The sequence below is a fragment of the Rissa tridactyla genome, chromosome 6, assembly GCF_028500815.1.
Source record: "Rissa tridactyla isolate bRisTri1 chromosome 6, bRisTri1.patW.cur.20221130, whole genome shotgun sequence".
NCBI lineage: Eukaryota > Metazoa > Chordata > Aves > Charadriiformes > Laridae > Rissa > Rissa tridactyla.
The window spans coordinates 5,474,228-5,492,738 of NC_071471.1; the positions used below are offsets into that span (position 1 = coordinate 5,474,228).

Sequence of the window (18,511 nt, forward strand, 5' to 3'; positions counted from 1 at the left end):
CCTTACCCTGACCCCCTCCCCCCCCCACTGCCCGGTCGGTGGCGGCGGAAACATGGCGAGCGACTCGCCGGCGCGGAGCCTGGACGAGATCGACCTCTCGGCGCTGCGGGTGAGGCGCGGAGACGGGTCGGGGACCGGGGAGGGGGGGGGGGATGCTGGAGCGGCTGACAGACACACACACACACACACACACCCCGATCCATCCATCCATCCGTCCGTCCATCCATCCATCATGCCTCCATCCCGGTGGGGGGGCTGTGTGTGCGGCTGCACGTATGTAAATACCGAGGTAGAAGCGTGTGCGCCTGCATGCACATAGCTGTGTGTACGCATGTGTGTATATATGTATGTATATATATATATGTATGTATATATACACACACACGTATGCCTGCGCGCACAGGTCCGTTCCCGCACCCCGGTGTGTGCCTGTGCGTACAGCCCGGGGTGGTGGTGGTGGGGGGGGGGGGGCGGACGGACACACACCGCGGGGACCGGTGCCCTGCACCCCCCCCTGGGGGGGGGGGGGGCAGCCCGGACCGCCCCCCCCCCCCCTCCCCGTTTGGCGGCGGGGCCGGGCAGTGCCGCAGGACGGGCGGGGATGGGGGGGGAGCCGGGCACCTCCGGGGTGCGGGGCTGCTCCCCGCAGCCCCCCCCTCCCCACCTCCACGCCGGCAGCGCTTCCATCCATCTCCCCCCCTTCGCTCGGGCTCCTCCTCAACACCCCCCCCCCCCCCCCCCCGAAAATACCCTTGAAATGTCGGGCTCGTCAAACGTGTCAGCCTCTGCGTGGGCTGTGGCCTGATGTGTGTGTTTGTCCCCCCCCCCCGGCCTATTTTTTTTTTCCTATAACTTTCTGCCTCTTCCCCCCCCCCCCCCCCCCCCCCCCTCCAATTTCTTCATTCTTTTTGGGTAGAAGAAGAGCTGGTTGGTGTCGAGCACGGGGAGTCATTTAGAGAAGCGGCGTTTCTTGGGGAGGCAGCGGCGAGGCTGCTGCTCTCGACCTGCTGGCGTAGATAAATAAATAAAATTAAGCGGAATCCGCTGAAGACTTGCACAAGTGTATTTTTAGAAATATTATTTGCTTCTGTGCAAGGGGAAAAAAAAAAAAGGGAGGAAAAAAAAAAAAAAAGAAGTCTATCTTTATTCAGTTGCCCTACTTTCTTCCTGGTGAGTTTCTGGTTGATTAATAGTGTAAGCGATTGCTCAGCAATAGACACTGTAGGGGAGACTGGAGCCGGGGCGGAGGGGGGAGCACCCAGTGTAAAAACAGCCCTGGAGCTCGTTTCGCCTCTCGGGGGGAAGGAAGGTGCCTTGGAAGAGGGGTTGCTGGAGCTGGTGGAGTTAATCCAGGAAAGCAGTATCGTTTGGGGAGGGGAAGGGGTCCCTTTCTTTCTCCCCCACCCCCTGAAAATATTATAATTTTTTATATATATGTATTTTTTTAACATGTGTTAGGAAGTTTGTTTGAATTGGGGCGCCATTTCTTTTTAAAACTGTGTCCACAGGGGCTTAGGCGCTTTTTTTTTTTTTGTGTGTGTGTTTTGGCTTTTTAATAGCAATGCGCCCCAGATACAGTAAGGGTTTTGTTTTCGCTTTAGGAGGAAATGTATATTCCCTCCCTCCATCCCTCCCCCCCCCCCCCACACCGACACCCACCGGCAGTGCCTGGTCTGTGAGCAGAGCGATGCTGGCGTTTCGGGGTAACAGGAGAGAAGGGGACCCGAAACCCCCACCGACGGCGGGGCGAGAGCGCAAAGCCGTGTCCCCCTGCCCAGCCCTGTCCCCTCCGGCAGGACCCTGGGGGCTCCTGCTCTTTGTGCCCCTGCCCCTTCTCAAGGGGAGAGACCTGCTACGGCGCTTCCCTATAAACGATGAGAGATGTGTTGGGTTTGTAAGTGAGACAAGAATAGGAGCTTAATTTGCCAAGGAATAGATCTTCTTCTGAACTAAGCTCTTTTAGCACTTAGAATAATTGTTAAAGGTCATAAATTCAGCAGATAGAGCAAGAAGCGTGAATCATTCCGCGGGGTCTGAATCAGAAATCAATAGTAAATTTGCTGCCTGAGCACAAAACGTGGCAGGGAGGAGTAATTCCCCAAGCCTTGCAAAATTTCATTTATTAGAGAAGAAGTGTCACATTGCTGCGGGTTGGTAGATGAGTCCGGATGGAGGAGATGTTGCTCTTGTGCCTACGTGTTTGAAGGGGTGAGGGATGTGAGACGCGGGGAGCAGGTAGTGACTCAAAAATCTGATTTACTCCTGGCAGTGGGGAAAGGAAAAAAAGCTTGGGCCGCTTATCTCCAAGTTTGAGTCACCAAGACGTTGCAGGAGGCTGGGTTTTATGAACAACAAGAGGAAAAAAAAAAAAAAAAAAAGAGTGGACCTTTGCCTGCTGGTTCGCCCCGTCCTGTCCTTTGGCTTTCTGTCGCCCAAGGGATTTCTCTTCTTGCCACGCTCGCGTTGATGGTGGCCACGCAGCCGAGCTCCACCGCAGCAGTGCATCGTTCTTGACGCGCTGGCGGCCGGGCCGGGAACAAAGCGCTGAATTCTGATTAAAATGCATGGAGTTAAGCACACTTCGGGCTGGCTCCTGCCTTCTTTTGCGGCACGTTTCCATCCATCCCTCTGCGCCGCGCTCATTGCCATGGTACCCGAGTGTGTCCCCGTGTCGGTGCGGAGGGCTGAGCGCGTAAGGAAGGGCAGGGTGAAACCTTCCACATCAGAAAGGTTCTTAAAATAGAGATCTTCCGGTGGTGATGCTGGTAATGAGTATTGTTAATGTTGCAGAAAACGGTAATTTGAAATGATGAGGCCATTGAACAGGTAGTGCTGCATATTATACTGACAAGGGGATAAGATAAACTACATTATAATGCTCTTTTGTACGGGCGAGGAGATATTTTTGCTGGTCCACTCAGCATGTTTAATAGCCGAATGACCTGGCGGTGCCGTTAGCAGAATAATGATTAACGCGGGGATTCGCACGGGCTGTTGACAGCCGTGTTCGAGCAGCAGATTTTCACAGTAAAAGGCGGATGAGCGAGGGGAGGGACGCGGTGGGCCAGGCTCTCTGGTGGCAAACGCGCAGCTGATCCCAACGGGAGAGCAAGCAGAAAGATGGGGCTGGGTTTTGGGGGATTTTTTTTCACCCTTTTTAAAGTTTTTTTTTTTTTTTTTTTTTGTCTCGGCCAATGCGAGAGCCTGTCATCTCCTGCTGAAGGCGGTGGCCTTGATCCTTCTAAAATATTCAGGTCAATAGCTTTTCCTCCGCCGCATCCATCTGCAGGGACGGGCCTCGGGCTGATGCAGCGGTGGCAGCGGGCTCCTCCGCAGTAGGGGATGCCACAGCTGGATGCATTTGGGGAGCTTTGCGAGGTGCGTGGGAGGTGGTAAAAGCTCTTTGGGAGGAGAAAAAACCCCTTTCTCAGGGCGCTGATAACCCCCTGGGTCGAGCAAAACCCCCCCCTGCTCACAGGTGCACCTTGTCTGCTTGGCGAGGGGATCGGGTCCCAGCTGACGGCTGGGGGCTTGCGAGGCTCACCTGGGTTGTACGGCTTGGAGAAGGGTTTTCTGCGAGCCTGGGAATTGAAAAAGAGCATTATTTATTATTTTCTTTTTTTTTTGGGGGGGGGGGGGGGGGGGAGGGGTAATTGTTTTCTTCGTGTACCTGGACATTGCTTTTGTTTGGGATTCATTAACAAAACCCAAGCTTTAGTTATTTACTTTCGCAAAGTGCTGACCCCGCGCTCTCTGGAAACTGGATCCTAAAACCGTTAGTTGTTTTGGAAATGCCTGGCCTTTAATGCTCGGGCTGGGAGAGGAGACAGCACAGAATTAAGGAGCCAGTGGGTATTAGCTGTTGCTGGGAAGAATTGGATGAAACCCAAAAATGTCGCTACTCTTCCTTTCGCTTGGCTTTGTATAGAAGTCAAGTTCCAGTGGCCATTTGTTTGCATTAGTTGATCGTTGGCAATGAAGATAAAAGCTCTCATATTAAAAAAAAAACAAAAAACCAAAACCACAAACGCAACCCCCAAACAAAGATGCTGGCATCGTCTTGTTTGCAGAACTTCATCAGTTTATGGCATATTTCAGCATCATTAAAGATTTAGGAGAAGTTCTAATGGGGGATAAGCGCTGAAGCCACCACTCAGGAGCATTACCCTGCCAGCATTAGGTTTGGTTTCTTCTTCCAGCACCTGTTAAAAAAACTCTGTAGCTCGACAGAATTTGGGCAGCTTTTTGCGAAGGTCACCTTCTTCCCGAATAGAAAGAGGAACAAATTTGACTTCCGGAGATTAAAAAAAGGCACGAAAAGCTGATTTATTTTGTGCTGTGTTTTACATGATGTGCTGCCCTGCAACATTTGGGATGCGTCTTCAACAAATGTACGTGTAGCTGCAGTTCCTGAGGATGGACGCTTCCCCCCATCAGGGCCTTCGTCTGACCCCTTGCAGTGTGATTCAGCGCGTGTGTAAGCTCTAGACCAGGACTGTGGCCATGTACTTTGTATATTTTTGACCCTTTTATATTATTTTTTTAAAAACCATAAATCCTTGGCAGCACAATACGGGCCTCTGAATCATCCCAAAGGGATGACGATGTCCAACTCTAAGCCTTTTTCTCTGCGTCTCCTCGCAGGAGTGCTGATAGAAGATGAGCGTTTGCACCTCTACAAACGCATATTCTTGTGCGTGCGCTCATGAAAAGTTACAACAGAAACCAAGCTGTCTTCTGTCTAATCTTTCAGCATGGTTGATTTTATACTTTTTTTTCCCACCTTTTGGAGTCGTGCAGCCCAGATGTTGCTCTTCTGCAGTTCTCCGTGTCTCCTTCGGCACTGGTTGCTCTTCCCCATCTTTGGAGATCTTCCCCAACACCAGAGCGTACGGTGTTTTTAAAGGCGTGGAGAATCCCTCTCTTCTCACTAGTGTTCCTGTGCTGGTCAACCATAAAAATTAATAATTTGGGGTGAATTTTATAGCGAAATGTGTGCTCAAGCAGGTCGATGTTTCAGCACAAGCGTTTTGTTGAGGTTTGAAGCAACAAGGAGTATTTGATGGGTGTGCGTATTTGAAAGAGCGTCTGATTTATTTTTTTTTTATTTCATGTGAGGATTTAGAGGAGGCTTTTCTCCTTGCTACGTGAAGGTAGTTTTTATCGGCCAGGCTGTAGTAAATGTGGCAGTACAGTTTGTATGGGGTGGGAAGCTGTTTCCATTCAGTCTGTACTTAAGTCTCCGGAAGAGAATCTCCCGGCTAAGGAAGAGGTGTCCTTGGAAGTCGTCATTCGCGTGGGGCCAGGTCACACCAAAGCTGCCGTCGCCTCTGCAAACCCTTGCCTGGCTCCTCCTAACGCACCCCTGGTCACTTTACAAGGGTCATTGCAGCCATCAGCGAGAGCTCTGTGCCTCCGACCTGCCGACCAAGGGCAGAGTATTGATCCCCATCCCGTTTCTTCATGTCGCAAGTATAAATGGGGAGAATCCTGGTAGGTTCCCTGCGTTTGCCCCTGGTAAAAAGCTACCAACAGGCAAAAGGGTTTGCGGCGTGGAGGAATTCTGAAAGCTGGCGTGTCTTGGGGTGGGGAGGGTGGTGTTGAGGGTTCAGGACCCACCTCCTGAAGGCTTCAAGCGGTCTGTAGGCTGCGGGATGAAAACCACTAGCCGAAGTCATTGATGGCCCTATTAAATGAGGGGTTGTGTTTCCCACTTATAAAGCCAGTAACTTGGATTTGCATCCCCTCCTCCTGTCCCCTCTTGTCACTTTGAACCGTGGCTGCCCACTGAAACCGATGGGCTGGCTGCTCTGGGCTCAGGAAAACAATTTATTTAAGCGAGGTTTGATGTTCTGCGTGTAAATCACTTATGAGTTCTAAAGGAGGGGTGTCTAACAAACACGGTCCTTGGGAAATGGAGACTCCCCCTCGTTCGGTGTTCTCCCTCCCTGCTGGTTTTGAGATGAGCCCCGTGAGGGGCCGAGCATCCCCTTCCCGCAGAGGGAGGAGGATGCTCAGCAAGTGGGGCCCAGCTCCTGAGTGAGAGGGGAGGAAAAGCCACCGAGGTTGGAAAACACTGATAAGACGTTCACTCAGAATTCAGTGATATCTCTCTGCACGCCTGATTTTATTTTGTAATGGCAAACCAGAAAAACCTTCCTCCCCTTGGGTTGAGAATGTTGCTTTTCCACGTTAGTTTTCTGCAGCGCTTGCCCGAGGTTCAAGGTTGCGTGTTGGTAGCAAATGATGGATGGTGGTAACCAGCTGGGCAGCGCTGGAATACCCAGCTGTGTCCTGCGTGGCTGAGAACCGACATTTCTTCTGCCGTACCGGCTGAGCAAACAGCCTGTGCTCGGCTGCCGGCTTCCCCGGGCGCAGCAGAAAGCAATGCACTTTGCTCTGCTGCAGATAACCAGCTCTCCTCTGCTACGGGAACCCCATCAGATATTAATGGCTTCACGCAAACACCACCCTCTTGCCAGGAAGCGAGACCTGAGCGGTTCGCATGGTCCCGTCCTTCCTCTGTACCCGCTGGGGCTGAACGCAGCCGCTCTTGGGAGCGAAGCCTTAGCAATCTGATTTTCAGCATCCTCCTGGTGCGAAGCGCTGCCGCGAGGGCGAGTGGGTGGATGTGTCTCTGCTCACGCGTGGTTTCCAGCTGCAGCGGGGCACAAAACCTTTTCTTACGTTTGTGGTTTTTTGTTTTTTTTTTTTTTTTTTTTTTTTTTTTTTTTTTTTGTTGTTGTTTTATTTTTGTTTGTTTGTTTGTTTGGTTTTTTGCTGGCTTCTTCCAGCAATGGCATTTCAGAGGGCAGGATGAAATAAGTTGTTCTGAAAGCAGCACTTTTTTAGAAGCCAGGGACATTGCCTGGAATGTATATTCTATTATAAAGAGAATCAAAAGTTTCATTTAAGCGGCTGACACATCCACCCCCCCCATCTTTTAAAAATTCTTTTTGCTCCTAATTTTGAAACTCAGCAGGAAAAAGCCAACTGCCAGCTGAGTCATGTGTTTTGTGCTCGACAGAAGTGACTGTTTGGGACCATGCCCTTAATCTGCTGGAGGGAGACTTTAGGATGCACTGGAGGCGGTGGAGCCTTTGCCGAGGAAGAGATCGCACAGCTTGAATCTAATAAAATGTGTCTAATAACCGCTGTAGCATGCTACAGAAATACAAGAGATCAAAGCTCCGGAGGCATTTATTTTCATAATTTGTGGGTCAGATCCTTGCAGGACTAATTGGGTGCTGTTTGATGTCCAGGCAACAATAGAAATCTCCCTGTAAATCAGAATATATTTGCCTTTTCCTTTCTCTTTCGTACACAAGCATAAAAGCTTAGTATGATTTTTGAGACAAACTGGCAAAAGCGAAGGTACGGATCTCCTGCCTACCTCGCTGCCATCTTTCTTGCATGTATTGCATAGAGCTGATACGGTGACCAAAACAACTGCCTTTACCTGGGGGCTGGTGCTGCTGCCGGTTGTTGCCTACCGTGCTTCTGCTCTCCGGAGCGTCAACCAGAGGAAACCAGAGAACGAGCTCCCATGGGGCGGTTTGTAGGATCTCCCCTCTTGTGGCTCACCTGGTCGTGATACCCGGGTGGTATCTCAGCTGTGCAGGTGGTCACCCCCGACACGCAGCAGGTCAGATATGCTGTGGGGGTACTTACAAAGGTCTTTTTTCTTATATATATCTCTCTCTAAAAATAAAATAATATAAAAATTAATATATGTACACTATATAAAAACATATAAGATATAAAAATACTGAAATAATATATAAAAATAATATATATGCAGCGTGTATATATACCTATATATATATAAGCATAGAAAATATATAGAGAAATAAATGCGGATGTAACTGTTCCCTCTGGAGTGGCGGAGGACAGCGTGGTGGGCTGGCGCGATATGAACGGCGCAGCCTGTGTCCCTGTTCCTGGCACACAGACCTTCTTCAAAACACGGTTTTTCCATGCCGCTCGCTTACGTGGGAGATGCTGAATTAGCCGTAGACCTGTTCTCGCAGGTGAAACCTGGCTGGAAAGGAAGGGGCACTGCCCTTAAACTGGTGTTTTTTGTGTTATAGCCTCCCACTAAATACTCACCGTAGGTTTTCGTGGGGGGCTTCTCTCCTGTGCCTGCAGATGCCACCGTTTGGGGAGGAAAGAAAGATGGGCGTGCAAGAAAACTGTGTTCTTGGAGCAAAACCAGAGGCCAAGGCAACAAAATTAAAAGGGCTTTAAATGCATTTTCTGGCTATGCAGACAGCCTGTCTTCACTGCCGTAAATCTTCAGCCTTCACGTATTGATTAGCTTCAGTAAATAGCGGGATGACTCCGCTCCTCCTGTTGCTATTCTGTGGGGATCGGTGTGTTTGTACGGCCGAAGAGGCTGTAAGAGCTAAATGGGGTTCCAGCAGTGAGAGCAGTTTACAAATGCTCTCCAAAGTGGACCTCGCAGCCAGTGGGACTGTGTTTGACTGCTATAAATATAAACACGGAGGGCTCTGCTGGTCACCAGGCTGGTAATGGCCATGTTTTCTAATGGGCAAAACCATGTTCCCCAAGTTAAATGCCCTGCAGTGACTGTGCCTTGCCCTGGAAGGGGTGCCGTCTTCTCGTGGCTCACTGGTTGGGGAGCTGTGGTGGGTACGTTGTGTTGGGGGGTGAGCGAATGGATGGGGAGAGGCTGGAGTCACGTTGAAATGTGGGGCTGCTGGGCTGGAAAATGGCTGAAAATGACTCCTTTTTTACCCGCCCTGTAATAGTTCCTTCAATACTCACGTGTCGCTGGGCATAGTTCAAAGTGATTTTGTTGGTTAGGCTTTGCCCCTGCTCTTGGAGGCAATGAGGTGGTGTGGCAGCCTGAAGGTGGTTGTGTTCGAGCGCTGGGCGAGCGCCAGATCCTTGGAAAATTGTCAAGACAAAGTCTGAATGGAGCAGGATGGTGGCAGGGACGGCAGCTTGTTGTCCCTGTGGAGCAGAAGCGGGAGGAGGGATGGAGAGCTGCTTTAGATATCAGGTGCCGTAGCTGAAAATCCATCCAGAAGACTTCCCGGGTGTGTCGAGGTTTTGTGACAACCTGTAACTGCACCATGGTGGAAAAGTTCTTCCAGAGGCGGTTTGGGCCATGAAGTGAAACCCCAGGTTGCTCCGGAGACAGTGGATGGAAAGATGGGATGAAGCAGATGTAAAATTAGCATAACAATATACCTTTAATTCAACTTGAAGGAAATAATTGAAGACTAGTTGTCGCTTATGGTGGCGACCTCTGCCAAGATGACTCATGCTGCAATATAATATGAGTCACTTGTTAATGATGGCCTGTTAAGGAGAAAGTGCCAAATCCCGGTAACTTCTTCATTGTGCCATATAAAAGCCAGGACGAAGAAGGGTGTTCAGGATATTGTTGCCTAAAAATAGCTGATACTTGAGAGTGCTGAAGCACCTTTACTTGGCCCTGGGGGACTCTAGCATGAAAAGGCAAAGACCCTGAGCAGAAACGCTCCTTCTTCTTTGGCCTTGGCTTAAAAGAGCCACGCAACACACTTTGTACCTCTCCTCCCCAGCCTTCTCCGCGTTGATGTGATGTTGCCCGAGGGTGGGGACCCTGATAGCTCTCCTTCCTGTCTGACAGCTCAGGTAGCTGGAGGACACGTGCCCGCTGACGGGAGGGAGGTGGGTAGGCGCTAAGTCATGCAGTGAGCATGGAAAGCCACCTTTGCAAAGGCAAGGGCTTAGCACAGGGAGGGACGTCTTGGGGGCACCATGGCTGGTGGGAGAGCAGGAAGGTGGGAACAAGGTCCTCCATGGGAAGGTCCCTGTGGTGCCACCGGTGGGGGGCTGTGGGTTGGGAGACCTGCAGTTGGGAGCCTGAGGGAGAGGGAGGTGAAGAAGTGTCTGTGGCCACGTTGTCCCCTGCAGTGAGGGCCTCACCAGGCCCAATCTCTTCATGAACTCACCTCCAGCACCTGCCAAGTGGGTGCAGGCCAAGAAGATTTTTATTGTGCTCCTGGAGCAATTGACTTGAGCACTCACTTGTTAATCATCTACTAGCTTTCTCAAATGCTTCTTCATATTGAACCAGTGTTTTTCCTCAGTAAACGAGGTTTTGCAATCCACAGAAGAAAGTGAGAGCCTGGTGCAAAGGTGCAAGGGCAGGAGGTCACCAAGAAGTGATAGGTGGATTAGCTCCTGGGCTGACCCGGGATGGTCGGTGCCCCAGAGATGCTCTTCTCTGCCCTTTCACGTAGCAGAGGGGCAAGAGGAAGGTACGGCAGAGGGGCACTTTGCTCCTAGGAAAGGGTTTCTAGTTGGTCAAAAGCCTGATGATTTTGTCTGCGGTCATGAAATCCTGTGAAATCCTGACACCAGAAGTTATCTTGAGAGGGGAGTATTTTTTTTCCTAGATCTCATAATTGTAAGGACGCGTGGAGATAAAGGGCCTTCCTAAAAGATCATAATCCAAAGGGCAAATAGAAGACCCCAAGTACTTTACTGAAAATTCAGAAGGAAAAAATGGCGAAAAATATGTGAGGTCTTGCATTCTTTCTTCCCTGGGTGGTGCCCCACAGCAGCCGGAGATCCCTGGGCTGCTCCTGCCACGCTTTCATTTTCTGGGTGAGCTTTTTACCTCCACCATCCCCCACTGCTGCCACCTGCTTCAAGGTGTATCTTGCCCTCTGGACCAGGCTACCAGAGGAGATCCTGCTGCCTTACGCAGCACCAGCATGGTCCTCAGGGAGATGGGAGGGTGGTGGTGAAGGGCGGTGGAGGAAGGTTGAGAGTTGAGGAGATGAGAAGCGGTGGGCCTGAAGGAGGAAAGCTTTTCACCCAGATGTTGCTGTCAAGGCGATCTGAAGCGACCAAAGGACATTGAGTGTATGAGTGGTTGCATTGCAGAACATGGATGTGTCATACCTTAGGAACAGACCTCTCTGAGAGCTGGTGAAACTTCTCTTCCTGAAAAGAAGACAGTGCCAGACACTGCCAGTGCAGTGGGACCCAAATCTTCTACACATCTTCTTTTTGTCTTGCTCCTTTGGTAATCATCATCCTCCTCTTTAGCAAGTTCCCACCGTTAGCGAGGTGGTCCTGCTGCTGTGGCAGCTCTTGGGAGCTCTCATCATGCCTCTCTTGTCATCCTTGTCAGCTTCAGCCCCTGAAGGGGCCCACAATAAAGAGGGTTTTTGCTCACTGGTAGAACAAACCAGTGCGGTTGGTTTTCACCGAGCATCCCAGGTGCCAGCTCCTCCTGGGCTGGTCTCCAGATGGCCGTTTGACCTGGGGGTGCCCCGAGAGGGCCATGGTGTTTCTCTGCCATGAGTGGAGTTGGGGTAGAGCACTACAGGCTGAAGGGTGGCTGGGCTGCCTCTGCATCACATCGTACACGTGTGTGTTCAGGCCTGGGAAGGCCAAATGTCCTTTACAGGGAGACCTGTGCTTCTAAGATGTACCAGCTCACATCTTCTGGGAAGCGGGTGGAGTAAAAGCATTATGCTTCTGAATAGGCAAAGGCTTTATCATGTGATTCAAAGGGAGAGACGCCTTGTGAACAGTCCGTACCCCTGAAAAACCGAAGCATTGTGATTGACAAGGGAGATGGGGCATAAGTTCAAAGCTGAGGTTGCTTTCTCAAGACCCTTTCACAATAAGTCATGGTTTTGCTTTCGCTGGTTGACGTGACCTCTTCCGTGCTGCTGGTGTAGAGCAAAGTGCCTGCACAGAGGAAACGTCCTCGAGAGAAGATGCAAGAGCCCTGCTCATTATCAGAAACGAGTAAAACTGCTCCAAGCTAATCTGGTTGCCTAAAAATAGAAGTGGTGGTAGGGGGGAGGGACTGTCTTCTGTGTTCGTTTGCCCTTGATTTTCATGACATTTTGCTGCTCTATATTATGTGTCGTGTAGGGGAGACTGTGTGTCCTGGTCACACTGGAGCAATTCACGGGAGCACGTGCTCGTGTCAAAAACCGTCGGGGAGGAAGGCCGATGAGCTTGTTCAGGGCTTAGCGATTAACTCGTAAAGTGCAGTTATTCCGGTTTATTCCCTCATTCTCCTGCTCCTTGCGGGTTCACAGCCTCTCCCTTGGTGTGATCTCGAGGCCTCCCCTGGGGCAGGTCTGAAGAAGCGATGACTGGTGATATGACTGGTGGCAAGGCTGTGGGGTGGGATGGATCCCTGGTGGTGGGCGGTGGTGGGACAGGGGGTATCCATCATGTGTGCACCTCGCCAGTCATGCCTCAGTTGAAGGTTGCAGTATCTACTTTGCAGTTAAGGGGGGGGGAGTGGGGAAAGAGAACCACAAATGTATGAGACTTAATTACGGTGTCACTGTTATTCACTGTTCAAACCCCAAGTTTCGTAACTGCCTTGTGATATCAGCGTTTATGTTCTTTGTCAGTATTATGCAAGCGGCTCACCTTGTGATCATGAAATACTGAAATGTTCTTTTAGATGTTCACCCTCTGTTTCTCAATGAGTCCGTAAAACCTCTTCTGCTTTCCATTAATTATGGAACAATAGGACATTTTTCTCTTCTTTTTAAAAAGAGCTGAGCCTTTTGTGTTTTTCTTCTTTTTTCTTTTTTTCCTTCCTTTTTTTTTTTTTTCCTTCTGGTTCTTGGGCCAGCTGTTCCTCTGAGACCTTTCTGTTCCATGTGGCTAGACGGGGGTGGACATACCTTCTGTCCTTCACTGCACCGTCTGTCATCACTTGGTGGGAAGCAGGAGGTTTGTGGACCCATCTAGGAGCAAAGGCCTTGCTGTACTGGAGCAGCTCCGGCTGGTACGGTGGCTGTTGCTGGCATGGGTGTGGTTGATGTGATCTACCTACAAGGAGGCAACTGGGAAACATGGGAACAGGTTGGGATGGGGTGACTTTTCTTCTTCTCCAAAAGATGTGACATATTACCTTGCTTGTTGATATTCAGTTTTTCCAACTGGAAGTGTCTATTAACACCAGAAGAAGCCCTTCCTGCACCCCACCAGAAGTGCGTGGCGTGCCCCCAAAGGCTGCAGTGCCAGGGCAAAGCAGAGCAGGAGCCCCATGAGCTGGGCCCTGGTCTGATCCATGGGAGCATCTGTGCTGTGTCTGGATTTTCCCCATCTCCACATCCAGCTTTTGTAGGACAGTAGGAGTAGACTTCTCGCTTTTCTTCTGAACCAGTCCAGAGCAAGGGTGGGAAAGGGAAGGTTGTTCTGTCTTGTGGCCGTGGTGCCTGTGGGACAGTTCTGACTAGCTAGAGGTGGTGGGGTCTCTGGATACTTCAGTGAAAGAATCTTGCATGATTTCTTTGACTTACAGAGACATAGAATTTCATCTTTTCTCTGAGCTTTCTCAAGAAGAAAGACATTGCTGGTTTTTTGGTTTGTTTTTTTTTCCCTGTAGAGGGAAAGAATTAAAATGTTTCTCTAAGCACGGATGTGGAGTGCAATGTGGTTCGGTTTGCCTGAATACACTGAAGAGGACGTGTCTCCAGGCTCCCTGGCCAGTGCTGCTTCTCCATCCTTTCATACTTTGCTTTACATACACATCTGGAGATGCGTAACTCTTTTCAAATGCTAATGAGGAGTTTATAGATAAGATCCCCTGTGAGGAAAGGAATGCTGGGATAGTCTCCTAGCAGGGGAAATCAAGGTGAGGAGGGGTCAAGCATCTTCCCCAGATTCCCTTCCTCAGCCCTGGCAGAGTTGAGAGTGAAAGTCAAACCCTCTGGCCTCTCATCCTGTGCTCTAGCCCTTAAACTCTGCTCTCCTAAGATTAGATAATGTGTCTTTTTGGTGTCTGCAAGGCTTGATGAGCAAATTCCTTTGAATAAATGCTTTTCTTGTACACTTGCCAAGACAGAGTGAGGTTTGGGACGTGAGGGAAGGGAAATAACTTGCAGGTGTCAATTTTCAGGAGGGAAATCAGATGGGGAGATAATACCCGGTGGGTCGGAGTTCTTGGAGGGACTCAGTGGTGAGGATCACATCTTGCATCTCTGCTTTCGAGTAAGTGATGCAGGGAACCCAAGGTGCGACCACGCTGCCAGCAGCCTGCCACAATTTCCAATTCCTTTTCCTGCGGAAAAGGACTTGGGGGTACTGCTGGATGAAAAGCTGGACATGAGCCAACAACGTCCGCGTGCAGCCCAGGAGGCCAGTCACATCCTGGTCTGCATCAAAAGAAGCACAGCCAGCAGGTCAAGGGAGGTGATTCTCCCCCTCTACTCTGCTCTGGTGAGACCCCACCTGGAGCACTGTGTCCAGCTCTGGGGCCCTCAGCACAAGAAGGACATGGACCTGTTGGAGCGGGTCCAGAGGAGGCCACGAAGATGCTGGGAGGGCTGGAGCCCCTCTGCTGTGAGGACGGGCTGAGAGAGTTGGGGGTGTTCAGCCTGGAGAAGAGAAGGCTGGGAGACCTTAGAGCCCCTTGCAGTCCCTAAAGGGGCTCGAGGAAAACTGGGGAGGGACTTTTTACAAGGGCATGTAGGGATAGGACGAGGGGCAATGGTTTAAACCAGAGCAGGGCAGGTTTAGATGAGACATTAGGAAGAAGTTCTTTACACGGAGGGTGGTGAGACACTGGCCCAGGTTGCCCAGAGAGGGGGTGGAGACCCCATCCCTGGAGACATTCAAGGCCAGGCTGGATGAGGCTCTGAGCAACCTGATCTAGTTGGAAGATGTCCCTGCTGACTGCAGTGGGGTTGGACTAGGTGGCCTTTAAAGGTCCCTTCCAACCCAACACATTCTGTGATTCTAGGATTACTGAATAATCTGGGTCTCTGGCAATGGCGAGACGTGGCGCTGGAGTTTGTTTGGGCCCCGGGATAGATGCTGAAGGTAACAGGGTTAACTTTATGCCTGAATGTTGAGGGTCTTGATGGATCTAGCTGCAGAATTCTGAATTTTCTTACAGTGTGAATTGTTGTAGCACAGTACCTGGTGTCACCCCGACCGAAAACTCCATCCTGGCTTCAGAGCTCTTCCAGTCTGGGGAAGCACTGAGAGCTGAACTGGTTTCCCAGCGTAATGAAATATTCCTTTCCAATACGTCAGGCCTTCAGAGGAGGAAAGGATTTCAAGGGCATCTTGGGTAGTAATTTGTCTTCCTCGCTGTAGCCTGAGGCTGTAAGGTGGATCAGAGCTCAGCTGAACACGCGCTGTGGTCGCTTACGATAAAACTGCAGCGGCTGCCCACCCCTTGGACCAGGAGAGGTGGTGATGGACCAGCTGGATCTGCCGGGTGGGATGAGGTGATGCTGTCCCCTGGGTGCCGCAGGCAGCTCTCTGAGGATTTAGGGTGGCCTGGCAGAGTTCGTTGTGCTCTTTATTTTCCTTTCTGAGACAGTGTGTTGCTGAAGCTCTCGCATGGATTTGATTTCTGGTTATGAGCACCCTTATCTGCTCCTGTAGCCATTAGCTCTTTGTCTTGCCCACGCGGGAAGCTGTAAGTTACTTCATCCGATAAGGCTTTTCTTATCAGCTCTGACGTTTATTGTGTTGAATTCAAATTATTCTAGGAACTATAAAAAAGGGGATGGGAGTTACAGCTGAGAGGTTATGTTCCTCTTCCTTGCGCAGACCAGCGAGATGTCAGTGGAAAGTCTGAATGTCTCCATGCGTCAAGCTGGTTGTGTATCGTGCCTAGAAAGAAGCACATGCTCCGAGGTTGTTTTTTTTTCCCTTTCCTTCCTCACTTTGTGCAGCATCATGAAAACACTCCTTTTGGCCTTTTAAACCCATCAGCCTGCTTGTGAAATATTCTGAGAAGCTTGGGCCGCGTTTGCATCACTGTCAGTGGGTTGCATCCTTTTGGAGCGGCTTTGATCTTGCTTACTCCGTGCTGAGTAATTTACACTCCTCTCACACGAGCAGCAGCTTCAATGGATACGCCGCCCTCTGAGAGTCTGGCCCTTGCAGGCTTCTCTCAGTTTCTCCTAATGGTAAGCATTTAAATGGTATTAAAGCTGCTTATCCGACTCTTGTGCTTTTTTAGAGTCATTAACACCTCTGCCAAGAAAGCGTAAAACTCTAGTAAGTCCGCTGGTGGCACTTTGCGATGGTTTGAGTGGTTACCTGGAGTGCGGGGGACCGAGGGCTGGGCTTCCTGTTGAGAAGGGTGCTGGTGGTGGCCACAGTGCCAGTGGCTGGGGAGCTGGTGCTCCTATGGCATGGTGGGGGTCACCCTCGGGAGGTGGTGTTCCCCTTTGTCCAGGGATCAGGGCTCCCTTTTGGGGCTGAGATCAGGCACCTCAAGTTTTTATTGTGGATTGTGGTGGTTGTTTGGGTTTTTTTCCCCTCTCTGATTCCCCAGGGGTCAGAAATGCCCATCTCGCCATGTTTGCCGTGTCCAGTTTAGTGGCACGTTCCAAGTGATGTCAGGAATTTTCTTTTAAAGAATCTGTGCCGTTCTGTTACAAGGAGACATTGATGTTTGAGGGTGATCCGTCCATGTAGTGGTCCCAAAAAAACCAAGCTGGCTTTGTTCTTCACCTTGAACGTTGTCCTGTGCAGCAACAGTGCCACAGTGGTTTGACCTTCTTCATGGCCACTGAGAGGTCCCGCTCTTGGTCTGTTGAGCCAGTTGAGCTCTGCACTGAGTAACGGGAAATTATCATGACTAATGTTAGGCTGGTAGAAAAAACTAATAGAGGTGAATAATAGCACAAGATACATGGAAATCAACATTTTTCTCCTTGGAGGCTGCAGATGTAATCCACTTAATATTCTGTGGAACACAAGATTAATTTTCTTCGGCATAATATACGTTGAGGGCTTCTCTTTTTAGTTTGCTGGCAGAGGCATTGCCGCGTTGCTAAAGCTGAGGGTAAGGGATTAGGAGGATGCTGACCCAACTTCCAGAGGATTCAGAAACAGTGAAATCTGGCTGGAGGAGATAAAACTTCTCCCTCGCTGGCGGGACTTTTCTGCAAGAAGTGTGGTGGGGACTGGGTGTCTCGCACTGGGATGGCCCTGCTGCGTTTGCTCGTTGGGCTTTGCTGTGTGGTAGGGTATCTTCCAACTCTCTGGATGCCTAAAATATCGAGGAATGGATCGGATTTGCTTGGACTTTGTGTTGAAACTCTCCTGGTGGGCTCCCGGTGCAGAGCCGGTGTCTGCGGCGTGTGGAAACCAGCTCCAGCCTTGCGCTTGCCCTCCTTCACAACATGCCTTTGCTGTGATTTAAACTTGCAAAGCTTTTCAGAGGTTCCTTTAAAATAATAATAAACCAAAACCCCCGTTCTTTTTCTTTCACGGGGTGGAAAGAATGCAGTGACTTGCCAAGCTTAAAGCGGAGTAGATACAGCAGAAATAAATAAATCAAGCCCATTTATTTTAAGTTGATTAATCTGATATGTTCGTAGTTTTCTAAAGTAAAATCTAGCCCTGGAGGGTTTAGCAAATCAAATAACAATAACGGCAATTAATTTAAAAGCAGTTATGAATGCTTCCCGTCCCCGTTTCACATCCCTACACCCACATGATTAATCTCGCCGCTTATGACTGTGGGCCAAATACTGCGGGGGGATGTGTGGTTGTCTCTCTTGGGTTGGAGAAGGTGGACCCAAAGAGCTTCCTCCACGCCTGAGCATGGGGAAGGCGCGTGGGCAGGGGTGAGATGTTGGGCTGGTGGATGCTGGGCTCTTGGGGCACCCTCTGCCTGCAGGAGGGCTTGGTCTGCTGCCGGGTGGGATTTCTCTGTTGAAAAACCAAGTATTACGGACTTTTCCGCCTGCTTTGTTTGCCCATTTTGTACTGGTCTTCAGCAGGCTGGTACCTGTGGTCTTAACAGGGCTTGCTTTGCTGCTGTGTGCATGTTGTGTTAATGTGTCCAGCCTGCTTGTGTGAACGAATTAAAAAAAAAAAAAAAAAAAAAAAAAAAAAAAAAAAAAAAGGCAAAACCACAACCAACCTGGAGCTCTAGCAAAGCGGGTTTTGCTGTGCGGAGGCCAGGTAATGTCACGGCTGGCTCCAGGGAGCAGAGCCAGCGAGAGCTCCCGAGGTGCCATGGGGCTGTGACTTGACAGGGAGCTCAACTGATCCTGTAAAGCAAAACGGGGTGGTTGGATTTACAGGGCATCGTGGTGACTTGCCAAGCAAACCCAATGCGCTTTCCAGGGATGCCTGTGTGAGAAAGGTTCCTCTGATTTCTCTTAGCTGAAGTGCAGTTGGAATGCGTGTATCAAATCAACTTCACTACATAATCCTTGCCCCTACCCCGAGTTTAGTAATTTGGGACAGGGGGATTTGAAATAAAAAGCATCTCCCTGAATTTACAAGAGTTTTGCCACGATGTAAGGAGCCACCAAGAAATACGGAAGGCTCGCTTGTGGGAAATACTTTACAACCTGGCAAAAATTTATTGCAAATCGTTTCAGCAACTGTGGATTGTCTCTGACTTTCAGACCGTTTTGGTTTTTTGGCATGCGTGAGGCAGGAACTTGCTTTTTGCTATGGGACCTTGTTTCCCTCCCCCGGCCCCCAGTTTCAGTGAGCGTCTGTCAAGATCAACCCTTTGGACTCC

General features: G+C 50.1%; 1 protein-coding gene across 6 annotated transcripts in view; it reads left to right on the plus strand.

Moving 5' to 3' along the window:
- TNIK (TRAF2 and NCK interacting kinase) overlaps window positions 1–18,511 on the plus strand; it is a 171,627-nt gene continuing 153,116 nt past the window's right edge. For all 6 annotated transcript variants that reach the window (XM_054205379.1, XM_054205384.1, XM_054205380.1 and 3 more), the window contains exon 1: window positions 1–109. In XM_054205379.1, coding sequence (XP_054061354.1) covers window positions 53–109 — 57 coding nt within the window. In that variant the 5' untranslated portion in view covers window positions 1–52. The remainder of the gene's footprint in view (window positions 110–18,511) is intronic.